Source organism: Trachypithecus francoisi, unplaced genomic scaffold (assembly GCF_009764315.1).
Source record: "Trachypithecus francoisi isolate TF-2019V2 unplaced genomic scaffold, Tfra_2.0 Contig01579, whole genome shotgun sequence".
In the NCBI taxonomy this organism is placed as follows: domain Eukaryota; kingdom Metazoa; phylum Chordata; class Mammalia; order Primates; family Cercopithecidae; genus Trachypithecus; species Trachypithecus francoisi.
In genome coordinates this window covers 14,592,702-14,614,414 of record NW_022681442.1, presented here as the reverse complement: position 1 = coordinate 14,614,414, position 21,713 = coordinate 14,592,702, and the positions used below count along the sequence as shown (strand labels likewise).

Below are 21,713 nucleotides of genomic sequence, written 5' to 3'. Positions count from 1 at the left end.
GCATAATCACCTCAAGAGCTCACTGATACTGTTTTTAAAAGGGGCGCCCTTTTAATTCAGTTCAGTCTGGATTCCAGTGTAAAGTTAAATAAAGGTTTTCAGACAAATACTACAAAACTGCTAAAGTACTACATTTTCCTTTTCCTTCATCTCCTTGGTCATGACACCACCATTTACTATGTGTTAGCCACAGCAGAAGGAATTTCACATGGATTTTTAAATGTCATTTCCTAGCAATACTATGAAATTAAAAATATTAGTCAGTGAGGAAATGGGCTCAGAAAGGTCAAGTAATTTGTAAAAGGTCACACAAGTGGGAACTGGAAGAACCAGGGTTTGAACTCAGGAGCTTTGATTTCCTAGGCCTTGTTGGCTTCATCCATCAACAGATCATTCCTGGGGGAAGCTTTCGTCATTCTCTTTCTGACCTAATCCATGGAGAAATCTTTTGGAGCAGTGGTTTGCAACCTTGGCTGCATATTAATTATCATATATTTTTAAAATATATACGCATGGGCCCCACCCTCTGGAGATTCCAATTTAATAGGTCTGGGATAGGGCCCAATCATCAGTATCATTCAATACTGTAGCAATGATTAAAATAAACAATATGTCTTTGCGTGGTGTTTAAATTCTAATGGTGCTTAGATTCTAGTAGAAGTCAATGGAATCTCCAGGTGATTCTAATGTATGGCTCAGCCTGAGAACCAACGATTAAGACACCACCTACTGGGAGTTCTTTCTTCAAGACCTCCTCCAAGTAAGCAACTCAACTGGCTCCTCCAAAGAGGATGGACAAGAGTCTAGCAACAGCTAGACCTCCTCCAAGTAAGCAACTCAACTGGCTCCTCCAAAGAGGATGGACAAGAGTCTAGCAACAGCTAGCATAAGACAGTGGAACCTGAGAGAGTTCCAGCTGTGAGAGGCAGTGGAGCACAACGGGAAATATATGGGCACTGGTGTCAGCTAGACCTGGACTCAAATTCCATCTCCTCTATTTATTAACTGTGTGACCTTGGGCCAATCACTTACCTTTGGTGGCTGTTCTGCAGATTCAATGAAATGATGTAAGTAAACCTCCAGGCATATAAAAATGCCCAATCAAAGGTAGTTGCAACTGTTGTTTTGGCTGGTTTTGCTTACTATTACTATTTTGTTTACTATTTTATTACTATTACAGTGGTAATGACTACTACCAGCAGACATCAATAAAGAAAAAAACAAATTTTAAAGGCCTCCCCCATTTATTAGCCAAATATTTCCTACTTTTATTACTTACCATTTAATTTACAGCTATTTATATTTGCAATTAGCTTGGTAATCATATTTCTTTCTCATGACAACTGGGTGAGGATGGTTAACATCATTATTCCCATTTTCTAGATGAGGAATCTTATTTATTTACTATGCCAGATGACTGAGTGAAGATAGTTAACATTATTATTCCCATTTTCTAGATGAGGAAAAGGCAACATCTTCCATCTACTGTCTGTAGTTTCTATGATCCTATGATTAAAGGCACCTGCAGTCATGTTCATTAGTTCCCTATGAAAAATGATATTCAACATAGATGTCAAGTGTAGGAAAGAAGAATTAACAAGCACTTGATAGCAACCCCAAAATAACATCTAAATAATCACTCATGAACATCAAAGTCACGGCAAACAAGTTCCAGTTTAAATAAAGGTGTTAGACAGGATTAGGGAAAAATGAACAAACACGTCTTCTTTATCCACCTTCATTTAGGGAAATGTCTGATGTAGCTTAGAAATTCTTTCTGAAACGCAGACTGAAGAATTGTTAACTTCCTCTATGAAGGGTCTTCAGTTAGCAGGTTGCAAAAGATTGCGTCCTGATATTTTATCTTAAATTAGGGCTACAAAGTAGGAGAGATCCAAGATGGAAAGACCCAGTTCGGGGGTTCTCTAAAAAGGCCACCAGGAAGCCCGTGGGCTCTGTGCAAGGGCCCATCACTCCAAAGACACCAAATACTCTCCCAACACTGAATAATGGCTTGCCCATAAATGTATCCCTTTTCATATGCATGAAATTTCCATGAATAAAAATATAAATGCCTCTAGAAACACTGCTGAATTTACAGTTATTATATATAACTACTATTGCATTGCAGAGAGGGGCTGAATTTTGTTATTGTTGTTAAAAGGAGACTTCATATTCGAAAAGCTTAGGAAACTCTACCCCAGTACAAACATCTCTTTTTACTGACGTAGATGGATCTTAGGGGCAGCTGGGACTCCAACCTAGGTTTTTTCATTCCCAGACAAATGTTTCTTGTCGCACACCATACACGCCTTCCAGTGCAGTTACAGACTCATGGGACGTTAACAGTCATGACTATATCCTCTCTCTAATATCATTTCCTCTTTCTAAAGCAGGAGAGTACAGTCCTACCCTCTCTCCGTGGATATGTTCCAGGAACTTTCTAAATCTCCTGAGCCTCTTCTTTCCCCTTTCTTCCCTCCCATCCTCAGTTAGGTAAGTTTAGGGTTAGCAATACACTCAACCCTTCTCAAGCTCAGATGCTCTGGAAGTGCCCTTTGACATTCAGTCTCAATATGAAATGGAAATACAATCACCCAGGTACTAAAACAAAGAATGTGTAAAGTATGTATAAAATCTGCATATATATGAGTGTATTTGTAGCTAAAACTCCACAAATATTTCCTAATACCTATGAAAAATAAGAAAGTGGAATACTCATGAATAATCATTTTATTTACCTGGATCTGTCAATACCAATTGGCTGTTAATAAACCCCTTGCACACCGACTTGTCAAAATGCTTTCACATTTATGATTTCACTTTCTCCTGATGACTCACTCTGATATAAGTGCTGCTGGAATGTCACTGGAACTGAAATTCCATGAAGAGAAGGAATTTATTTTATTCACTGTTCTTACTCCAGTGCCTAGAATAGCGTCTGGCACGTGGTGGGCATTCAATATTTGGTGACTGAGTGAATGACAGAAGCTGACCAGGATGGTAGTTTCTATTTGTTGATTGATTTTTTGACTTCTTCTTTGAGAAAATTAAATGAGTCTATAGGGGAATAATTGAGTTCCTAAAAATTTATTCTTAAAGTCTTCATCCTCTTGTAACTTTAACATTCTTTCCTCAAATATTATTAATGTAATTTTTCTTTTCCTTTCTTTTTTTTTTTTGAGATGGAGTCTTGCCCTGTCACCCAGGCTGGAGTGCAGTGGCACAATCTCGGCTCACTGTAGCCTCCGACTCCCAGGTTCAAGCAATTCTCCTGCCTCAGCCTCCTGAGTAGATGGGACTACAGGCACGTGCTGCCATGCCAGGCTAATTTTTGTATTTTTAGTAGAGACGGGTTTTCACCATGTTGGCCAAGACAGTCTTGATCTCCTGACCTCGTGATCTGCCCGCCTCGGCTTCCCAAAGTGCTGGGATTACAGGCGTGAGGCCACCACGCCCGGCCTTGTTAATGTAATTTTTCAAGGTTATATAAAGTAATTCATTCATTACGGGAAAATCAGATACTATCAATATATGGAAAGATGAAAATAAAAGGTCCTGGTGATCCCATCACCTTGGAACAACACAATTAACATGCTGATGTGTATCTTTTCAGACTTTTTTCTATGCAGTTCTACAAACACAAACACATACATATGAAACGTTCCCAAAAGTCTCTGCCCTAGACTTTGTGATTTTGGTTTTTCCTTCTTCTCTAAACCCTTTTTCCTCACGTAGCTCCTTGCCTTCCTTTTATGTCCTAAATGTATTCCTTCCCCAATATTTAGTTCCTATTTCAAAACGATTTTTCCCCCTTTGCCCTCCAAAGGATTCGTCTGTTCTTACAACCTTGAACTCTATGCGGATATTTTCTATCGGATCTTCAGTCCTCCCTTTTCTCTGGGATACCAGTGCTACTTAAGCGCTACACATCTAACGCCCAATGCATCATGTTGCCTCCATCAAAACCAGATGATGCACTGATCCTATTCCCCTTAACTACCACAGAATTCTACAAGGTATCCTTGATAGCCATCTTTGCTTCCCCAACCCCACCACATTCAACTAGTGAAAGCCTTTTACATCCCTCCTTCCTATTCTCTCTCACTCATCAATTCCCACGGTTGCCATCAGTGTTTGGCCCCTTGCACATATACTATTTTCTGCCTCTGTCTCGTTTTCTGTATAACAAAAACCCATCAATGCTACCCACTGCTTCAAGTTAACTTCCTAAAATCCCACTTATTTCTTGCCCTTCCTATATTCAGAAATTTGTGGTTGCTTCCTTCTCTTACAAAATGGGATTCCAGCCTCTTCATAATGTCACCTCAAACTACTTTTCCACCCTATTTCTCATTATTCCTGAAAAGAAACCCTTTGCTCCAGTCAGGTTGGTGTACTCATTATTCACCCACCTCCAAAACATTTGATTGTGAGTTAAGTACTTATTAACCGTTTATTATGTGTAAAACCCATTCAATCATTCAACAAATATTTACTGAGCAGTTATTCCATCAGGTAATGTAATAATCCTGCAGACATAGTGGTGAACAAGACAGATCAAATCGCTGTCCTCCTGGAACTGAGGCAAAAGGGTAATGGGGGAGACTCTTAAGACATGGTGGTCCCAGCCCAGGATACTCGCAATCTTCCATTGAAATGTCAAATGAATCAAGACATCCCTGAGGGCTGAACTTTGCGGTCCAGGCTGCAAATGGGGAAAGACTTCAGAAGGAAGGGCTGGCTGGAGTGAGAGCTGGATTGTGGACATGGCTTCTCTGATGTGGGACTCAACCCGGGCACTTAAGGATGAGCACAGGAGAGAAGCAGGTGCCTTCCTTCCAGGGGTGTATGAGGAAAGGCAAAAAGGTGGAATGGAAACAACAGCAATAGTGTCAGCTTATTTTGCACAAGGGTTCACTCAACACCTATTCAGCAGAGCACATCCTCTGCCCTTGCAGGGCCCCAGGCACCGTGGTGGATGTGAAGGTAACACAGACTCAGATTCTACCGTCAGGGGATTTCCATCTAGCAAGGAGAGAAGGCAGGTTCACGATGGTCTATCACACACAGACAGTGAGACGTTCCATAGAGAGCACAGAGAACACGGAGGAAGTTTGGAAGGTGCACGTTTGGGTTTGTATTAACAGTACTTATAGCATCACATTTTTATGCATCTGCACCCACACGTGCATGTATTGAAAATAACTGTGTTTCAAAGTGCTTTCTCACTCACTTTCTCGTTTTGTACTAGGTGACTTGGGAATCAGGCAGAGTAGGTAAGATGATGTTTTCCAGAGGGGGTAAAGCGTGGCACAGATCTTGTAACTGATCTGCTTGGGTAGGGAACATAAACAGGCGCGAGTAGAACAAGAACACCCTGTCCGTCACCGCCCACTCCTGCAGCAGAGGAAGTATCTAGAACTGAGGACGCACACTAAGTTCTGTAATCGCATGACACCTGGCAGGTACAATGAAGCCAGGAAGGCACTTCGGACTGAAAAGGGCAGGGCGTAGACAGCATTCTGGAGAGGGAACGTGAGCCAAGGCCATTCCCCCATTTCCGTTTTACCTCCCCAAGTCCTGCCTGAATCATTCCCCACCCTTAGATCTGCCCAAACCACAACCATCCCTTAGGGTTCGCCCCAAACAGTTTCAACCCACACTGGTTTTTTTCATTCCATTGATTTCACCCCTACTAATATCTCAGGGAAGGGGGAGTGGCCGTTTCTCTCCTGGACATCATAGCAGGCCCAGCCAGCACACGGCTCGGCTCAGAGCCGGTAGTTAATAAACATGAGCCGAATGAAAGAATTCCTGAGATCGCCACAGCTCAGTAAGGATGCCCTGAGCCCCTACATCCCTCCCCCAACAGAGTGGGCCTGCCTGGCACGGGCGGCCTTAGCAACCCGGAGGAGCTCACTAACTGCGGAAAGCACAGGGGCACGTGGGGAGAGCCGGGTGGCCCAAGACGCTGGGCCACTGGGAGCCGAGCGCACGACCCCAGCTGGAAGTCGGAGCTAAGGTTGCAGCGCTCCGGCAAAACGCGCTAGATGAGGTCGTTAAAAGATTTCCCCCTCTGGAAAATAGCCAGGGAAAAGTGGTGAAAAAGGAAGCCGGGAGGGCCCTAGTCTCGGGAGTCTATGAGGAGCCCAACCCCCGGACCTAATCCCGCAAGAAGATGAGCGAGCTGAGCTAGCGCAGAAGCCATTCTAGCTCCAAGGAAAGGGAGCGGCTTTTGCCGCAGGAAGAACCTAGGTCTGGAAGCCTCGCGATATCTGGGGGGTCGGGATCACGTTGCGTTGCCTAGCGACAGCAAGGACGCTCGTGGGACCCCCGGCTAAACCCCGCTGTAGCCTTAAATCTCCTACCATGGGGGAAGAAGGCGGCGGCCGCAGCTGTGGGACCACTAGGGAGCTGCAGAAGCTGAAGCAGCAGGCGATGGAGTACTACCGGGAGAACGGCGTTCCGCGCAGGCTGGAAGAGCTGCTCAACTCCACCTTCTACCTCCAGCCTGCCGACGTCTACGGGCACCTGGTAGGGACCTGGGACAAGCGCTCTCCTCCCGCCAACCCCGCTCCCCTCTATCCGCGCTGCGGCAACGCCTTGCGCCTGCGCCTCAGAATCTAGCATGCGTGCAGCCGGGGCTCTGGTCCTGCGTGTGCGGAGGAGACTGTGGGAGGGAAGGAGCGGGAAGGACACCGGGGGGTGAAGGCGTCTCCGCAGAGAAAGTGGTGGAAAGGAGGCAGCTGAAGGAAAGAGGGCTCTAGGCGGATCTGAGCTGCAGCGACAACCCACCACCCATGCCTGCCAGTTGTCATTTTTAACACAGACCTTAATGCCCTCAGCTCAGCTTACCGACCTTGAGCAGCTCCTCTTTGACCACAGGATGAACACCTTGACCACAGGATGAACACAAGTTTGCTACAACTTGGCCTCAGCCTATTCTGGGGCCTCATCCTACTGGCTCCCCTGCCGGGATGCCCGTTAATATCTGACCAGCCCCGCCCTGAACTCCAAAATTCAGACCAAATCCTTGCCCACGTGGCCCTGGACCAACTGTCCTTTAGAGTTCCTACAGCATTTCCTTCGTGTATTGTAGTCCCTTGAGGCAGCCTCCCTAGACAGCCTGTGAGCTCCTGCTGGGCTCGGGGGCCTTTTCTTATCACCTTCTGGGTCTCTGCCCAGCTGTGAGATCTGGCACATAGCTTAGCGTTAAGCAGTGAGCAGTTGAAGCAGACGTTTTCTGCCCTCCAGATCTGTAAGTAGTAAGGAAGGCGGTGTGTTTGGGGCCCCTAGGTGTTTGCACTCTGGCAAGGGAAAGCAAGGAGGCAATGTGAACACCAAGCAGAATGAGTCCTATGAAGACACAGATGTGCTGTCAGGGTGCAAAACCACGTCGTGTTGAGGCAGATGATATAAAGGATGTTCTGCGAATGACTTTTTCCCACTCATGGCCTATACTATCAAAGGGGATGGGTGTGGGGTTTACCCAGCCCCTTGTGCTGCGTGCTATAACTCACTTAATCCTTAGTACAACTGGGACGAGGTAAAAATAATGATTCCCATTTTACAAATGAAGAACCTGTGGCCAGTGCAATTTAAATGATTTTCCCAAAGGACATAGTGACAGAAGAAAAAAAACCATGTTTTTGTCCCTAGTACCCAGCAGAGTGCATGGCACACGGTGAATGCTGAGAAACTATCTGCAGGATGAATGAGTGAATGCTTGACTCTCATTCCATCCTCTTCCTACTATCTGTTGCTAGAGGAATTATTGAACACAGTGTATTCTAACGTCCTCATTTTACAGGGACACCAAGCCTTTGTCTCACAGCTACTTAGTGAGCAGGACTAAAAACATGAACTCTTGTTCCCCAGTGTAATGTTCTTCTCATTCTATTAGGCAGCCAGGATATTCATTTGTGCAGCTCTCTGGGAATTTATATCTTGGTTTGGAACAAAAGTCACTAATACATAAAATAATCGGAGGAAAAGATAAGGAGATAGATGACTGTGCTAGATTGAGGGACAGATCCCTATATGCCTATTAAAGGAATTCAGGGATGGAAAAGATCCTTGGAGGCTGTATATCCAGGAAAGCTTTGGCTTGGACTTTGAAGGATGTTCAGGAATTTTAGGGGCAAAAAAGCAAACTCCTTGAACCCGGGAGTTGGAGGTTGCAGTGAGCCGAGACCGCCATTGCACTCCAGCCTGGGCAACAGAGCGAGACTCTGTCTCAAAAAAGAAAAAGCAATCTCCTTTTCCTTTTCTTAGTGACTGCCCTAGTTTGGGCTGTGCTTACTCTCACCTCATCTCTCCCTCTATCTAGTTCATCCTGCAGAGTGCTGCCAGAGCAGCGTCCTAACATGCAAGTCTGACCACAGTTCTCTTCCTCAGAACCTCCTGTAACTTTCCCCTGCTTGCTGGCCTTCATGTGTATGGTTCACAGTGCTCAGCCCCTCTCTCATGTAACAGGCGCATCTCCCACTCCCTGTCCTCCTCCTCTACACCAAATCACTGACTGTTCCCTAAAGCCAGAAGTTTCCTACCTCCCTCCCCTTTGTCCCATTCCCTGTCCCTGAAGTATCTGCTCACCACATTTCCCCCTTGACTGCCACTGAAACACTATACCTCCTCCAGTGTGCAGCTCCAATGTCATTTCTTCTGTCCCTCTCCGACATTGATATGGCTTGGCTCTATCCCCACCCAAATCTCATCTTGAATTGTGCTTCTCATAATCCCCACATATGACATGTGGGGAGGGACCCGGTGGGAGGTAATTAAGTTATGGGGATGGTTGCTCTCATGCTGTTTTCGTGATAGTGAGTTCTTATGAGAGCTGATGGTTTTATAAGCGGCTTGCCCCCTTCACCTTGCACTTCTCCTTCCGGCCCTCATGTGAAGAAACATGTATTTGCTTCTCCCTCCACCATGATTGTAAGTTTCCTGAGGCCTCCCCAGCTGTGCGAAACTGTGAGTCAATTAAACTTACACTTTCCTTTATAAATTACCCAGTCTCAGGCAGTCCTTGATAGCAGTGTGAGAACAAACTAAGACAGACATATTAGAGGAATTCACACATGTTAAAGATCCTTGTAGGCAATTACAATACAGTTTATTCCATTATCATAAAACTGAATGCTTGAAAGAGTTTTGGATTGGGAATGTGGCAGATCTGGTTTTGATTCTTATCTCTGCCACTTCCTCACTGTGATAGAGATACACTGATGGTCCTCCAAGGAACTACACTTCCAGTGTGAACACCTTTTTGTAAGTCCCTCCTACACTGACTCTGGACTTGGCTATGTCACTTACTTTGATCAATAGGACCTTGACAAGCACGGTACAAACAGAGAGTTGATAAGTGCTGGCATATTGAAGCTTGTCCTCTTGGAAGCTAGTCATCGTGCTGTGAGGATGTCCCAATTACCCTACTGGAAAGAGAGAGGTTGTGCAGAGAAAGACCTTGGCAGATATGAGACCCCTCAGGATATCCTGTGAGAAAGACAGATGCCCAGCCAACCCCTCACTGTGCCAGCCATCCCAGCTACGGCACTGGACATTGAGTGAAAACAGCTTGGATATACTGGCTCCCGTCAAGCCTCCAGATGATTACATCTGCATCACGGACTCCACAGAAGCCCAGCAAAAGAATTTCCCAGTTGAAGTCCCACCCACATTACAGGATCATGAGCAAGTTAATGGTTTAAACCGCTAAGGTTTGGGGTGTTCTGTTATAAAGCAGTAGATAATGAAAACATTGGCTAAGTGATCTTGGACAGTTAATTTTTGTGGAACTCAGTCTGCCCATCTGTGGATGGAGATGATATCACATAGCTTAGAGAGTTGAATGTAATGACATAATGTATATATAGTGCCCAGGGATGTCACTGACATTTATTAATTTATACAAGATTTAATTTATAGAATCCTATATATGTCAGGCCCTGTGGTTTGTGATATAGTGATAAAGATGTCACTCTTTCAGAGCACATATTAATTACTTTAAAAATGAAAATGTTAGTTCCCTTCCTCTCCTAACACAACGTATGGCACATTATAGGTGCTTGGTGCTTGTTAAATTGAACTCACTATAACACACAGAGTATAAGCTAAATAACATTTTTGCTCTCCTGATTTTAAATTCATTTAGGCACTTACTCTGTTACAGACCACCATTTTAAAAATTCATGGATAGCTTGAAAATGAGCTCTTGCTTACTACTTCTGGGGCCCCACCTCTGAACTGACATGTCTCTGTGGGTATTAGATGACCTGTTGTCCAGGTTGAAGTCACTGGATTTTGAACTGAAAGATCGGAGAACTGGTCTGCTAAATGAAAGCAAAGCCCAATCCTATCTGGTAATCAAGAGAGCAATAAAGGTGTGCCTTTGCCTTCTCTCCTTCCAGTCTCTCCTAGCTCCTGCTCCTCTGCACAGAAACACCGTCCTGAGCCTTTTCTTGCAGGCTCCTTGAGTGGGCTTTCTATCTCAGCTTCTCTTTCTTCAGTCTCTTTCTTGGATCACTTCCAAATGGCTTCTGCTTTTCCACCTCAATGAAACTGCAATTACTAAGGCTCCCAGTAAGCCTCTTTGAATACATAGGACTCTGCATGAACTGATGGTAAGATACAACCATTGCATTAAGTCTTCACCACTAAAATACCACATGCCTTGCTGGGAGGAATAAAAATGAGCCCATGTGCTGGGCGCGGTGCCTCACGCCTGTAATCCCAGCACTTTGGGAAGCTGAGGCAGGTGGATCACGAGGTCAGGAGTTTGAAACTAGCCTGGCCAACATGTTGAAACCCCATCTCTACTAAAAATACAAAAAACTAGCTGGCCGTTGTGATGCACGCCTGTAATCCCAGCTACTTGGAAGGCTGAGGCAGGAGAATCACTTGAACCCAAGAGGCAGAGGTTGCGGTGAGCAGAGATCATGCCATTGTACTCCAGCCTGGGTGACACAGCGAGACTCTTGTCTTGAAAAAAAAAAAATCAGCCCATATCAGGTTTCTTAAATTTGAATGCATCATGGTGTTCTAGAGACCAGTTGGTTTCTATATCTTGAAACGAGGGGGCTGGGCACAGTGGCTGACGCCTGTAATCCCAGCACTTTGGAAGGCTGAGGTGGAAGGGTTGCTTGAGGCCAGGAGTTTGAGACCAGCCTGAGCAACATAGTAAGATCCTGTATCTACAAAAAGTAAAAATTAGCCAGGTGTGGTGTTATGTGCCTGTGGTCCCAGCTACTTGGGAGGCTGAAGTGGGAGAATTGCTTGAGCCTGGGAAGTTGAGGCTGCAGTGAGCCATGATGGTGCCACTGCACCCCAGCCTGGCTGACAGAGCAAGACCCTGTCTCAAACAAAAAAAAAAAAGGAAAGGAGGGATAGCTTAGGCAACTGAATTGACTATAAGAAGGCCTGCTAGCCTGTAATCCCAGCACTTTGGGAGGCCAAGGTGGGCGGATCACGAGGTCAAGAGAACGAGACTATCCTGGCCAACATGGTGAAACCCCATCTCTACTAAAAATACAAAAATTAGCTGGGTGTGGTGGCGGGTGCCTGTAGTCCCTGCTACTCGGGAGACTGAGGCAGGAGAACCGCTTGACCCTTGGAGGCGGAGATTGCAGCAAGCCAAGATCGCGCCACTGCACTTCAGCCTGGCAACAGAGTGAGACCGTCTCTGTTGAAGAAGGCCGGCTAATCAGTGACACAGGGCCTTTTAATTAAGAAATGTATGCAAGTTTCTGTTGAGAGTTCAACATGCACCAAATTGCCCCATATACCAGAGACTCAGGAGTGGCCTGAATCCATATCTCGGTAGGTGAGGGCAGGGCAGTTCTCACAGAACTGCTGGTCTAATCCTGGCATCAGGAAGAATATTCATGGAGAGGTTTGGTAAACACGAGAGTCAATGTGAATGACTTTTTGCAGATAAATTAGATGTGGTATTGTGACTTTTTTTTCCCAAGCAGCCACTTGAACCAGAGGATTTTTGTTCTTTTGTGTGTGTTGAAGGCAAACTGCTTTTCTAAACTTGCAAAGCCTCCCACCATATGCAAAATAGTGGGGAAAGATGTACTGGATGGACTGGGGCTTCCAACCCTGCAAGTGGACATATTCTGCACCATTCAAAACTTTCCCAAGGTATGAGGCAGTTTAAGTGTTCTTTAATGTCCTGGCCCCACTGTATTTATTAGCAGCTCTTGTCTAAACTGTAGAAAATTAATGTTTTGAAATTAAGTGTTTGTGAAACATATGTATATTTCATAGGTAGTCATGTAAGCATGAATCTTACCATCAACCATGATGGCTTTATTATGTTTAAGTGTAATTTTGATACAGACATAACATGCTAACCTGAGGATGATCCAGCATGGAGAAAGGAACTGAGGCAAAAATAGTATTTTTTGTTTTGTTTTGTTTTTTTGTTTTTGAGATGGAGTTTCACTCTTATTGCCCAGGCTGGAGTGCAATGGCACGATCTCGGGTCACTGCAACCTCTGCCTCCCAGGTTCAAGCGATTCTCCTGCCTCAGCCTCCTGAGTAGCTGGGATTACAGGTATCCGCCACCATGCCTGGCTAATTTTGTATTTTTAGTAGAGGTGGGGTTTCTCCATGTTGGTCAGGCTGGTCTCGAACTCCTGACCTCAAGTGATCTGCCCACCTCGGCCTCCCAAAGTGCTGGGATTACAGGCATAAGCCACTGCGCCTGACCAAAATGGCTTTTAAATTCTGACATTACTCATGCGATAGGTTCTATAAATCTACATGTAGGTTTATAGATTAGTCTATTTACCTAGATATTTATAGATGTTAGACTGACCTAAATAAAGAAAATAATTTACTTTGATAGTTTTAACAATTCATTTTAATTCACTTTGCTACATATTTGTTAGAAATAATTTTTGCTATACTCTCTGGTGGGAGAATAATAATGATTAAATCTGCATTTTTGTTGTTATTTATTGGAAAGGTAGTGATAAAAATGAAGTTCGATGTAGGGTTTTTCTTTTTTTTTTTTTTTTTTTTTTTTTTTTTTTTTTTTTTGAGACGGAGTCTCGCTCTGTCGCCCAGGCTGGAGTGCAGTGGCCGGATCTCAGCTCACTGCAAGCTCCGCCTCCCGGGTTTACGCCATTCTCCTGCCTCAGCCTCCCGAGTAGCTGGGACTACAGGCGCCCGCCATCTCACCCGGCTAATTTTTTGTATATTTTTAGTAGAGACGGGGTTTCACCGTGTTAGCCAGGATGGTCTCGATCTCCTGACCTCGTGATCCGCCCGTCTCGGCCTCCCAAAGTGCTGGGATTACAGGCTTGAGCCACCGCGCCCGGCCGATGTAGGGTTTTTCTAAGGGTATTTTAAGTGTTCTGTGAAGCTGATTTCCACAGTGTTTCAACAGCTATAAAAATATCTCAAAGAAAATTATATATTCTCATTCTCCCCTTGAAATTGGTGCTAAAATTTCGTGCATGTTAAAAGCTGGATTAATTTGCTCTTTCTGGGAGAGGTAGGGAAAGTGTTGAACACATTTCTGTGATTTTCAGAACATATGTTCTGTGGTAATCTCAACTCACTTTGAAGTCCATGAGAACGTTCTGCCCGAGCTGGCTGAGGCGGAGGAGGCAGAGAGGGCCAGTGCGGTCAGCACCGCCGTGGAGTGGGTCAACAGCACCATTACGCACGAGCTCCAGGGGATGGCACCCTCTGACCAGGCAGAGGTGGATCACCTACTCAGGTACAGTTTCCACTTTGAAATATAAACCTCAAGAACAAATATACGTCCATTATCTTTCCATTTCACCTGCCAATTAAATGGGTCAAATCTACAGCATTGGGAAGTCAGTTTACAAAGCATATGTGAAAGCAGCAACATTTAGCACAAAATTTGTTTTTCTCCTGAAAACTCTGTAATTAACACCTTACTGTGTAACGCTACATAGGGCTTTTTGGTCTCTTTTCATGTATAGAGCTTTCCTAAGATTTAGTAAAAAGCTTCTCAGAAAAAGAATCTGATTGTGAATCCAGAGGATGCCCTTTTCCTCTCCCCACCCGTCACATGCCACCTATGAACTTCTCATATCCTTTTAGTTAGTTGCAACAGCTGACACTTACATTCTGTCCTCCAGCCACAACTGAGTCTCCCATGCTTTGCCCATAGGTTGACTCAAACGCGCTAACAAGGAAGCATTTACTAGGGCTACGAAAATGTTCTTCATTGCCCAACCAAGTAATGGGTTAGAATCATTTTTCTGTTTGTGCGGGTCCAATGCCACAACCCCTTGGCCAACAGAAGGTCATTAGAGGCGTTAGCCACCACATCAGGCCAAGAAACTTTTTTGAATAGTTTTTGGTTTGCTTGGAGTTTCTGGATGCTATTTCTCTATTCCTTTTTTTTTTTCTTCATGTGCTATTATCATTTTCCTAGTTTATTTATTATTTTTTTTCTCAAGCTCTCAGTTACATCTTATATTTTATTACAATCCTTTTTTTTCCTGGCATTTTCCCTCCCCAAATCACCCATCTGGACTGGTTCTTCTGTAGATCAACTACAGAGATGCCATAAAAACTTCATTGTTCTCCTGTTTCTGGATCCCACATTCTTTTCTTTCATGATTTGCTGGATCGTATCCTTTAAAAGTAAGGATGAGAAAGGGTATATGGGATGTAAAGTTTCTTAGTTATTCTATGTGTGGTTATTCTATGTGTGGTTATTCTATGTTGATACTTTGCCCCCATGGTTGACAGTTTAGCTCAGTATAGAATTCTCTGTTGAAATCAATTTATCTCATACTTTAAAGGCATTGCCCCACTGGCATCTGGATTATTAATAAATCTGATGCAAATCTGATTCCTATGTCTTTGTTTTTTATTTGCCTGGTTTTTTTTGCCTATAGAAGCTTTTATCCTCTTCTTTTTATTCTGGCGTGCTGAAATTTTACATAAATGCATCTAAGTGGGATTTCCAAAAGTTTTTTTTTTTTTTTGAGACGGAGTCTCGCTCTGTCACCCAGGCTGGAGTGCTGTGGCCAGATCTCAGCTCACTGCAAGCTCCGCCTCCCGGGTTCATGCCATTCTCCTGCCTCAGCCTCCCGAGTAGCTGGGACTACAGGCGCCGCCACCTCGCCCGGCTAGTTTTTTGTAGTTTTTAGTAGAGACGGGGTTTCACCGTGTTAGCCAGGATGGTCTCGATCTCCTGACCTCGTGATCCGCCCGTCTCGGCCTCCCAAAGTGCTGGGATTACAGGCTTGAGCCACCGCTCCCGGCTCCAAAATTTATTTTTAAAAATATTCATCATAAGTGCCAAGAAAAAAGAAAGGAAGTCCTCCATATTTATATGCTATATTTCACTCTATTCTTTTTTTTTTTTTTTTGAGACAGAGTCTCGCTCTGTCACCCAGGCTGGAGTGCAGTGGCACGATCTCAGCTCACTGCAAGCTCCGCCTCCTGGGTTCATGCCGTTCTCCTGCCTCAGCCTCCCGAGTAGCTGGGACTACAGGCACCTGCCACCACGCCCAGCTCATTTTTTGTACTGTTTTTGTAGAGACAGGGTTTCACCTTGTTAGCCAAGATGGTCTCGATCTCCTGACCTCGTGATCCACTCGCCTCGGCCTCCCAAAGTGCTGGGATTACAGGCGTGAGCCACTGTGCCCGGCCTATTTCACTCTATTCTTGACACATTTGTTTTCTGATGGTCATTTATACAAAAAGAAAATATTGTAACCCACAATAAAATTACATCTTCAAGTTTTACTCTAAAAATGCAAACCCAGGCCGGGCGCGGTGGCTCAAGCCTGTAATCCCAGCACTTTGGGAGGCTGAGACGGGCGGATCACGAGGTCAGGAGATCGAGACCATCCTGGCTAACACGGTGAAACCCCGTCTCTACTAAAAAATACAAAAAAAAAACTAGCCGGGCGAGGTGGCGGGCGCCTGTAGTCCCAGCTACTGGAAGGCTGAGGCAGGAGAATGGCGTAAACCCGGGAGGCGGAGCTTGCAGTGAGCTGAGATCCGGCCACTGCACTCCAGCCTGGGCGACAGAGCGAGACTCCGTCTCAAAAAAAAAAAAAAAAATGCAAACCCAGGGCTCAAATAATTTTAAAATGAGCACTTGAAATCTTTAAACATTTATTTCCATGCCAAAATGATTTTCAGTTCTTGAATGCAGTTTTATAATAGCATCAGTGTTTTCTGGCTTTGAAAATTAAAGTTGATTTGTTCTTAAGTAGCTGAAAAGCAGTTATTTATTGAAATATATTGGGGTCAGCTCTAAAACACGACCAAAATCCCAGAGTGATCTTCCTAAATATCCTACTGTAAAGCCATATTTTCTTGCCATTAAGGATATTCTTTGCAAGTAAAGTACAAGAAGCTAAGGAGAGAAAAGAATTGGAAAACAGCCTGGAATACTCAGCAGTGCCTACACTTCTACCTCCAGCACCACCGCCACCACCCCCTCCACCTCCTACCAAAAAAAGGGGGCAAAAGCCAGGTTGGTTGGTGACTTACCATCTTGCAGAGTCCTTAGTAACAAATGTGTGAGGAAGAAAGGCTGAAACTTGGACTGCCTTTCTGAGTCTCTTGGCTACAGAACCAGTTTGGGCTCACAGTCAAAAGCCATCCATCCTATGCCACATCCTCACTCAAAGATTTTGCCCCCATCCCACTCTCCGTTTTTATTTGTAAAATAAAACAGTTTCTCACCCAGAGGTGAGAAATACTTATTATTAAATAAGGTGCATTAAGCAGTGCCAAGTTGGGGGTGGGGTAGGAGGGGATGGCTTGGGAGACCTTTCACCTCCCTTCAAAATTTCCATTAGCTAATCAAAAAGCCACTCCATATCTTAGAGTTTTGATTCCTTGGATATGAACAACCAACATTTTCTCAATCCTATGTAAAATGAACATTTTCTTTATAAAACTTTATTTTAAAGCAAATAATAGAAATTATCACTTCAGTTTGCCCTTGCTGCATGCCTTCCAACAGATCGCTAACCTCAGCCCCTGCAGTACGGTCATTCTGGAGCTGTTCTTAGTATAATAACAGGGTTTTGTGTGTCTGCTGAACTAGAACATGCTCCTTGAGGGCATGAATCATGTTTATTCCACTTGCCATTGCCCGCATCTAGCATGATGCCAGGCACGAACCATACACTCAATTAATGCGGGTTTCGTTGAGTAAGAAAGCACCAGAACCAGGAAGGGACCAAAGAGACCAGGGAGACAGGGTACCTTATTTCATAGCTCCAAATGCTGAGGCCCAGAGAGGTGAAGAGATTTGCCCTGAGACAAAAAAATTATGTTTAAGCAATCTTCCCTTGGGAGGGCGGGATGGCCACTACTGAGTTATAAGTAGAGACCAACATGGATGTTGGTTTAGTGGTTGATTTTGACTAACAGAACGTGGAACTTAAGGGAAGAAGTGGGAGGGCACAGCTATTTTCTAAGCGCTCATTAAGCGTGAGGTGCTGAAATATCTTATCCCCACTGAGGACCTGAACCACATTGGCAGCCGTGGAGGAAAGGACAAGAGGAACACTAGAGATATAGATGGTGGACTCTGTCTGGACCTCACAAGACAGGGAGGCTGAGAACATACTCTAGTGAAAGATGGATAAGGAATCTGGGTCGACGGCTGGATCTGAAAGGCACTGCTAAAGATCGTAAATGACACAGAACAAGGCATTGGTTTGGTGTTGGTGAGAAAGACAGCAGGGTTAGATATATTTATGCAGAGATGTTCAGCAGAAAATTGAGTGTGCAGCAGCTACGGTGAAATATAGAAAAACAAAAGATTTGAAATTTAAAGACAGTTCAAATCCTCTATCTACTTTCTGTTACATGTTGGGCAAGTCTTTTAGCCCCTCTAAGCCCCAGTTTACATATATGTAAATGTAAAATAAAAATATCTACCTCATATGATTGATGAAGGAATTAATGTTAAATGGCCTAAAATGTCTTAGACTGGCAAAATCCATGGCTAATGATTATTTGAGAATCTTGAGCAAAACCAAACAGAAAACTTCTTGGGGGTTGAGGTAGAGCATTTGTTGTTCCCAGCCTCGGCTTTCATCCTTTCTTTTTCCTGGATCTTTCCATCTGTAAGTAAAGCATTTAGAAATACAGTCTTAACTCTCTCAATATTTCTCCCTCCAGGGAGGAAGGATACTATTACGGAGAAACCTATTGCACCTGCAGAGCCTGTTGAGCCTGTACTCAGTGGCAGTATGGCCATAGGGGCCGTGTCACTAGCTGTTGCCAAAGCCTGTGCCATGCTGCTTAATAAACCTCTGTACTTAAATATCGCTCTATTGAAGCACAATCAGGTTAGTATCTATGAAGTTCCATTAAAAGGAGCCATGAGTATCTCAATATGGATGAACCCTGTTTCTCATTTTCCCTCGTTTTCCCCCTATTTCAGGAGCAGCCAATGCTATTTATGCCTTTGCTGATGGTATCGCTGGTCAGCTGTGGGAAGTCATCATCTGGGAAGCTAAATTTAATGAAAGAAGTGATTTGTATACCCCATCCTGAATTAACAACCAGACAAGTACCTTACATTATGTCAAATTACCTTTTCTAAAAAAAAAAAATACTCCATAATTGATGAACTTTTAGTGGAGCTCCCTTGTGACACCAAGGGAGAGGGAATTAAAGATAAAATGAGAAAAAAAGATTTTAGGAAATTAGTGAAGCGGGAAGAAAGGCCTCGAACCAAAGGGAGCACATGTAGAACACCTTAGATGTCTGGTTTCATTACAGCATTGGCTCATGCTGGTAACTCAGAGAAGCCATGACTGAGCAACTCTGCAGACCTAGAAAGTGCTGGAAGGTTGTTATTTGGGGGCATCTTTATTTACTCTGCACTGTGCCCTATGGCAGCAGCAAATGAAAGCTAGCACCTCCTAGCAGCCCACTCTGTTTCCAGGACTTGCCTGGCACCTATGAGACTTTTAGTGCATAGGAGTGAAAAAATCTCAAGTGGCATGTTCACCACTCAGAGGTGTGTGAGGGTCTATACTGCTCCTCAGTAGCCTGAAAGAGTCAATATGCCTCTTTAAATCTTCATGATGACCAAAGGTTCATGATCTGTAGGAGATGCTTTCTAAAAAAGTACGGAAAGCTTTCCCCAAGCCCCCTCCAGCAATAAGTTGAGTGATATTTTATCTTGGTGGAAATCAGTAAAAGAAAAAAAAATGTCAAGTTTTTTCATGATAAAGAATTCTTTCTTAAAATAGTTATTGCCTTACAGTTTATCAGTTGCAGACGACTAGGATTTATACCTGGCTTATCATCTGTCAGACTGTATTCAGATCCTGGTGTCAGGATCTTTCCTTTAGTTAGTATCTGTTGAGCTGTTTGCATATCAGAGCACAAGGAGTGCCATTCTTTATCGGGTCTACGTATGCAGATCTCATCATCACAACATGCTTTTCTACTTTTTAAGGGACAGTAGATTTATATTGATTTAGCCACTCTAATCCAGACTACCTTGGTGATCTGTGACATGTATTGTAGGAAAGTTGTCTAGGTTGGCCTGGCGTGGTGGCTCACACCTGTAATCCCAGCACTTTGGGAGGCTGAGACGGGAGGATGGCCTGAGGTCAGGACTTTGAGACCAGCCTGGACAACATGGCAAAACCCCGTCTCTATTAAAAATATAAAAATCAGCCAGGCATGGTGGTGCATGCCTGTCATCCCAGCTACTTGGGAGGTTGAGGCAAGAGAATTGCTTGAACAATTTGGAGTTTGCAGTAAGCTGAGATCACGCCACTGTGCTCTAGCCTGGGCAACAGAGTGAGACTCTATCTCAAAAAATAAAATAAAAAATAAAAAAGAAGAAGAAAGTTGTCCAGGTTGGTCCAGAGACCATAAAGGAGGCTGAAGTTAACTTGATCCAAGCAACTGAACCAGTCAGTTCTGAAGGGTGAAGACAGGCTACTGAGGGAGAAGAGTCTCTCGTTCACATTCAACCCAATGAAAACCGGGGCTGAAGATTAACATTTAAGCTACTGATTCTGTAGAGCATATCATCCACTAATCAGGGATTCTGCAAATACTCTGAGTTAGAAATAGCCACATGTGTTACAAGTTTGTATACTTAAACTTTCTAGTCTGCAACTATGGAAGATCATGGTTGTTCTACTTACAGGGGGTCGAGATGCTTATGGAAATTCAGAAACGTATCAACAAAATAATTGAACTGGTATGTAAAGAGATTCTATGGTATCTAGTTACTGACACTTAGACACCTTCTAGCGTCCAACTTGTAGTTCATTTGGAATTAAATCAACTGTGGTTGATATGGAGAATGTATTTACTGGCTTTGGGTTTCCCCCATGAACCAAGTGTATCCATGTCCTCAGTGGCTACTGATCCAGCCTCTAATGGTACTTAACAATCTCATTTCAGTTTCTGGGGCAACTGGCTTTGTGCTAAGATCATCCCTTAGGATTTACTAAGAAAGAAAGGATGTGGCCCCCAGGACATGAGAGGCAGCTTGATGGAATGAAGGCACAGACTCTTGTGCCTGCATTAGGATCCCTGTGTTGAGCAAACAAGGGCCTCTGGCAGAGCAGCCCTCTTGGAGGCAGTCACAGAGGCAGGTGTATGAGTCACCAGTTGTCCCATTGTGTTCTAAATGGGCAGTGCACAGTGATATGGCAGGGCTGAGGCCAGGAGAGGGACCCAATCCTTGTCTGTGGGGCTTTATACACACACACACACACCACACACACACACACGACTTTTACTTTGGAATACTACATTTACAGAAAAGTTGCAAAGATAGTACAGACAGTTCCTGAATACCTCTCACCCAGTTTCCCCCAGTGTTAATGATATATTACATGGTACATTTGTCAAAACTAAGAAACCAAAATGGTACACTACTAATAACTACAGACTTGATTCAAATTTCACTGGTTTTTCCACCAGTGTCCTTTTTCTGTTCTAGGATCCATTCCAGGATCCCACATTGCATTTAGCTTGAGGCTTTTAAGCTGCGTGATTAGGAAGCAGTAGGCTGAGGACCCAGTAGGATGGGACTGGGATACAATAGCAGTGTAACATGAAGGAACTCTGGTTCTAACTCTGTCTCACCAGCACAGAGTGTGACTGCAGGCAGGGGGTATGGGCCCCTCCCCTGCAGCGATGGGGGTTGGCTGGCTGGGGCCCAATCCCTGCAGTTGATCAGAATTGCTTTAAGCAATTCCAGGCTGGAGCCGGTTCCATGGTGCTTTGCAGGAGGCCAGCTTCTTTTCTGGGTGACCAGCCTGTAGAAACTCAGACTTGGACAAGTTAGCTCTGATGTTGCACTCTGCTTTGCCATTCATAACTCCGTGACCCTGGGCCAATTCCATAGCCTCTCTGTCTCGGGTTCCTCATCTATAAAATGGAGATGATCAGTATCCAAATCATGAGGGTGACTGTGAAGAGTAAACAAGTTTAACCTGAAACACGCTGCATCAGGAGCCAGTGCCACAGGAAGCCATACCTGGGGTTAGTTGTGTCAGAGCAGGTGAAAGAAACCCAGTTTAAACTATCAGGAAATTCAGGATATCTGAGCATTCTACAATTCATCCTTCTTAATTTCTTTTAAAAGTTTTTCAGCGGGGCGTGGTGGCTCAAGCCTATAATCCCAACACTTTGGGAGGCCGAGGCAGGTGGATCACCTGAGGTGAGGAGTTTGACACCAGTCTGGCCAACATGGTGAA

General features: G+C 44.3%; 2 protein-coding genes across 3 annotated transcripts in view; one reads left to right on the top strand and one right to left on the bottom strand.

The window, feature by feature from the left end:
* The window catches only part of HSPA12A (heat shock protein family A (Hsp70) member 12A), a 184,022-nt gene extending 177,494 nt beyond the window's left edge, over positions 1–6,528 (bottom strand). The window contains exon 1 of the mRNA XM_033181583.1: positions 6,372–6,528. Within this exon, the coding sequence (XP_033037474.1) occupies positions 6,372–6,374 (3 nt within the window). The 5' untranslated portion in view covers positions 6,375–6,528. The remainder of the gene's footprint in view (positions 1–6,371) is intronic.
* ENO4 (enolase 4) overlaps positions 6,311–21,713 on the top strand; it is a 34,238-nt gene continuing 18,835 nt past the window's right edge. The window contains exons 1-7 of one of the 2 annotated variants that reach the window (XM_033181587.1): positions 6,311–6,537; positions 12,019–12,147; positions 13,545–13,735; positions 16,341–16,489; positions 18,154–18,323; positions 18,419–18,547; positions 20,150–20,203. In XM_033181587.1, the coding sequence (XP_033037478.1) occupies positions 6,373–6,537; positions 12,019–12,147; positions 13,545–13,735; positions 16,341–16,489; positions 18,154–18,323; positions 18,419–18,547; positions 20,150–20,203 (987 nt within the window). In that variant the 5' untranslated portion in view covers positions 6,311–6,372. The remainder of the gene's footprint in view (positions 6,538–12,018; positions 12,148–13,544; positions 13,736–16,340; positions 16,490–18,153; positions 18,324–18,418; positions 18,548–20,149; positions 20,204–21,713) is intronic. The other variant, XM_033181588.1, reaches the window with a different exon arrangement.